The sequence below is a fragment of the Ananas comosus genome, linkage group 1, assembly GCF_001540865.1.
Source record: "Ananas comosus cultivar F153 linkage group 1, ASM154086v1, whole genome shotgun sequence".
In the NCBI taxonomy this organism is placed as follows: Eukaryota; Viridiplantae; Streptophyta; class Magnoliopsida; order Poales; family Bromeliaceae; genus Ananas; species Ananas comosus.
In genome coordinates, this window is record NC_033621.1 from 16535097 (window position 1) to 16540206 (window position 5110).

Consider the following 5110-nt stretch of genomic DNA (forward strand, 5'->3'; position numbering starts at 1 on the left):
GAATTAGGCTGGAATACTATTGATAGCAAAACGCTCTTTTTGCTATCAAGTTTTTTAACCCTTGGATGAGAAATTGTAGGGTTAGGAAGATATTAGTCCGTTAGAGTTGAGTGGTCCCCCTAGGGTTGAGTGGTCTGGGTTATAGTATTTAATCCAATAGTTAGAAATGATGAAAAGAGTTGATCCAAAGGCTAAAAAACTGGTAGCAACAATGAAATTTTGCTACTAATAGTAGCCCAGTCCAACTCTATATATATATATATATATANTTCTTCTCTATATTATCGGTCGACTGGTCGAAGTCTAGTTCCCTCTTTCTTTCTTTAACCAAATTTAGTTCTGCTTCAATGTCTAAGTATGAGTTTCCTTTTAGTGTCTCTCCCATGCTAAACTGATTCTCCAATATTAGTCCATCGTTCTCGCCAGCCACATAAGCTGATGATCATTCATTAGTCAAGAATAACACGAGTAATTTGGGCTTAAAACATAATATGTGCTAAATTATTCCCATATCAATATTATGAACGCAAAGTTTCTATTGGCACTTATCTCATTGGTGTATATATGCAAGATAGTGTTAATTATTGTTCTCGAAGTATTGATGAGAATTTGTATGTATCGGCTCCGTTAAATATGATCTAAACCATTTAAACTACCTAGAAATCAAATTTCACGCACTTTCGATATTGTTTTTTTATCCATCTAATGAACAGAAAAATGAATGTCTGAAAATGAATATTCTTTAAAAAATGATGATAGGAGTCTTGTAATCAAGATCAAGAGTATAGATCTTGTTTTAAATAGTTTAAAGAATTTTCTAACAAAAATTCAATTGATTTGGATATCTTTACACCGTTAAACGAGAAAACGTCTCTTATCCACCATTAAAATTACAAATTTTGAAACCTTTTGATCATTAGGCAAATGATGTCGAAAAGATTTGAAATTTGATTTCTAAACACTGTAAGTGGTATAGATCATGTTCAACGGAGCCGGTCGTCAATTTGGAAGCTCTATCATCGAAAACAACTCGATAGTAAAATGCCCCGTTTACTATCAAGAGTATTCTAGCTCAACTCTATATATATATATATATATATATATATATATTCATCCCACTCATCTGCATGTAATTTGATTGTGGCAGTAGTATGCTTACGATTTTTCACACTACTTACCAGTGGAAACATGGAGCAGCATGTTGAGATTAACGCATTTCTTTGCAAACTCTAACACATGTTTGGCTCCCAAGACATTCACATCCAAAGCCACATCATATCTGCAAAAGAGTATACATGTTTTACGTGTTAATTAACAACTGAAAACTTCGCTACTTTGCATAGTAACATTACGTGCATCAAATTTCAAAGAAATTACAAAAACAAAACTTGCATTGAGAAAAAACATATTATATATGTGCTCGTATATTCATATTCAGTTGTAACCGAAAGCCTCTTAATTAATTTTGTTCGGCGGCTAGAATATACATAGAAAGCTAGTACCTTTCAAAAAAGCCGGTTGTTGCAGCTACATTGACAATTATGTTGATTTTCTTCCATAAGTGTTCTTTTATATCAGAGTCCTCTATCCCAAGGTTTTCATGAACAACATCTCCCGCTACAGGAATCAGCTTTTCTTCGATGAAGGAATGAAATCCTTTGCCATGTTTGTCTTTCAAAACCTGAAATATTTCCTTCCCTATCACCTGGTAAAATGAACAAGAAGCATTAAAACTATGTAGCTTTCACACTTGCAAAATTAATCCAAAAAAATGCTAAGAGCAGGTTGTTATTGTTACATTACCTAATATATTACTTAAATCTATACATCGGGGAATAATGATAGTATAAGCAAGAAAGCTTATTTGAAAGCAATAGGGCTTTGAGCATTGATACTTGATAGTTGAAACAAAATAAAATAAAATCTATGGCCTTTCAAGGACACAATTATGAGCAAGCCACTTTATATTTTAACTATTGGAACTTGTTTGGACATCAGAGTAAGTTATGTAAGTATAATTTATTTTGTATAAGAATTTTTTTTTTGTGATTGCTAGTAAGGCCTCCTCGCAAAAATCCATGATATCCATAGTTTAGTAGGGTAGCATATCTTTTCTATAAGGTGATTTATTTTATTCTAAAAAAATATGACGTCGAATATAGTATTCATTTTGGACATTCGATCACACTTCTCATTTACAAAATACTAAATGGAATGGCTACGTCGGATATGATATTCACGTATCCAAACAGTACCTTGTTATAATCTTTTCTTGCTTGGACTTTCTTTTAACTACAGATACATGATTTACTTATTTTGCCTCCATATCCAATATCTCAATGATTGTGCTTTATAGATATAAAATTTTGAATTATGATTTAATTGATATTCATTTATAATTAGAAAAACAACATAATATAGAAAGTTTGCATTGATTTTTTAAATTCAAGCCTATCGAAATTTTTTAGATTCTCAAATCGAAAAAGGAGTATTGGGTATTACACTATCATGAGTTTCAGGCACTTCACTAGGTATATATAGAGATTGACAACTACGATGTTGAATTGAAGAAGTCTATCTATGTTTGGAAGGTTGTTGGATTTTGACTATTGATTATGTGGATGCTTGATGTACTTAAAAATAATTTCTAAATGCTATACTATTCTATGTATTTCAAACACTTTACATGATGTTTACATCAACAATTTGGAAGCCGTATCATCAAAAACTGCTGAGGGCTAAGACTTTGATCTGTACACATAATAATATATATTATCCTGAAAAAATATCAGTAAATATCATTTAATCAAACCTTAATTTGCTGCATCTAAAATATTTACATTTTACCTTCCACTTTAATAACACAGAGAATAGTTGTTATTCTCAATATGGTGCTAGTATAGAGAGCCAATTTTAGGCACTCTGTCTCCTAAGGAACTTAAGTTCAAGTGTGAGGCATAGTAAGCATTACTTAGGAGTGTAGACCTTCTTTTGCCACTTCTACTAAAAATTAGATCTCTCCTCAACCTCTAATAGGGCAACTTGTTTGTTATTTAGTATAAAATTTACATCATTAATGTTTTTGGATATCCGGTAATTAGCCTGGTTAATTACTTAAAGAGCCTCCACTGCTTCCAATCTAAGCAGTGACTCTACTCCTATTTATGCTGCGGTATTCAACTATATCAACATATTAGAATACTGAACCAAGTTAATTTGAAACTGGCAAAAAGAAAATAGGTTAACAAAAAGCCATGTGTATTCTGTGTGTATGACGTATTCCAGTTTCACTCTTTAAAGAGCTGCTTAACCAAACTGGACTGATTTGGTGTATGTATGACGTACATGTGTATTCTGTATTTACATTTATGTACGTACTCACGGTACGTCCTATATATATGTATATATGTGTTAAACAATTTCCAATCTATTGACGGCAATTAATAAGATCGATGTTGGCATTATATATTCTAAACTGTAATTAATAGGAATATAGTGACAATATTACTACACATATATTTTACTTATTTTCACTTGATTTGTTGCTACGGCAGCTATATATATCAACTTTATTTAATTTCTATTAATAAGATTGATCTTGCAAAGTACACTATTAATGCTATGTTATCAATTCTAAGACAAAAAAGTAGACTAAGTATTGTTATATTAGTGTACATAATTAATAGTGCGGAAAAATTAGACAATCCAGCAGATACTTGATAAGGATCAAATGTGTAATCCAACTTTATAATAACGTATTAATTGGTTTAGACTGGCTTAGAACCAAAATTAGCAAAAAAGGGGATAACCGAACAAGCTTCAGAACCATACAAGAACCCCCTACTTCTATGTAGGATAATCCTTTCCTTTTTATCTTTTTGCATCTTTTTATTAATAGCGCTTTCAATCTATATTTATTTAGGTTTATGACGTTTGCAAATCGAGCTAATTTTGATCACTTGTACGATAAGTAAATCCTCAAACTTATCTTACTTCCTGTCTCTGAAGTGTTTCAAAACTTTAGTAGAATTGAATGATACATATACCAACCCACAATGGTAAATAATGAGATATCACGATCTTAGGCCCACCGTCTTGTATATATTATTGTTAATTTGTGTTGGAGTATATACTACCAAGATTTTGTGAAAGAGACTAAGTAAGAGGCTTTCTTGTTAGAGCAGTCATAGAGCATACACAAGTTAACTTGTTAAAAGTTCACACTTAAGAGGAAGATAAATAGAAAGAACAACATTTATCTGTTTTAATTAACTCTTTTTTTTCTCTTTTTTTCTTTTCTTTTTTCTTTTTACAAGAGAGAGAGAGAGAGAGAGAGAGAGATTGCACCTCGCTTTGAATGCGCTGCTTAGGTGACGCAACATTGGTGGCTCTCACAAGGAGGAAGAGCTTGTTAACATTTGGTTCAACTCTAAGCAACTTCTCCACAAATACTGCATGCATTCAACAGCAAAAAATGAAGCTGATTAAATCTCCACATGCATGAACGCTCAGAACTGAAGTGAAAAATTATACAACATATATATGTTTGGAACAAATGTATATATATATATATATATATATGTATGTATATATGTATATATATATATATATATAGTTGCATCAGAAAATTAACAAGAATTAAAAATCCTAATCGACTCTACATAATTATATAAATTAAGATGCATGCATACTTGTTCCTAGAAAGCCAGTAGCGCCCGTAATGAGGATGTTCTTGTCCTTGAAATATCCTGCAATTCTACTTGTTTCCATGTCGAAGTCTACGGAGAGAAGGACGTGCAAATTAGGAGAGATGGATTTTTGAGTTGTCTCAGAGAGATCACTATATAATTAATGAACGAGTAATGATCGAACTTAATATGTTATGCATGCTGCTTATATAGAGGATAAAAGAGTAGAAATTAAGCTAGCTAGCTGCAGAAGAAAGCTAGCTGGAGTGTACGAAAGCGTGGAGACGTGGTGGTTCAAAACTTGTGCCAAGGAACAAAGCTAAATAAAAATTGGACGAGAAGCTTCACTAATTATATAGTTTACTCTTTTTGTTTCTTTTTTTCTTTTTTTTTTCTCTCCTCCTAATTATTTTAGTCTCTCT

The 5110-nt window shown here is 31.8% G+C and overlaps 1 protein-coding gene across 2 annotated transcripts in view; it reads right to left on the minus strand.

The window, feature by feature from the left end:
• Positions 1-4878, minus strand: part of LOC109727025 (probable fatty acyl-CoA reductase 4) — a gene marked incomplete in the record, with an annotated part of 6868 nt that extends 1990 nt beyond the window's left edge. Inside the window, 5 exon segments of one of the 2 annotated variants that reach the window (XM_020257270.1) lie at positions 270-435; positions 1179-1279; positions 1503-1705; positions 4348-4451; positions 4692-4877. In XM_020257270.1, coding sequence (XP_020112859.1) covers positions 270-435; positions 1179-1279; positions 1503-1705; positions 4348-4451; positions 4692-4770 — 653 coding nt within the window. 2 annotated transcript variants of the gene reach the window in all.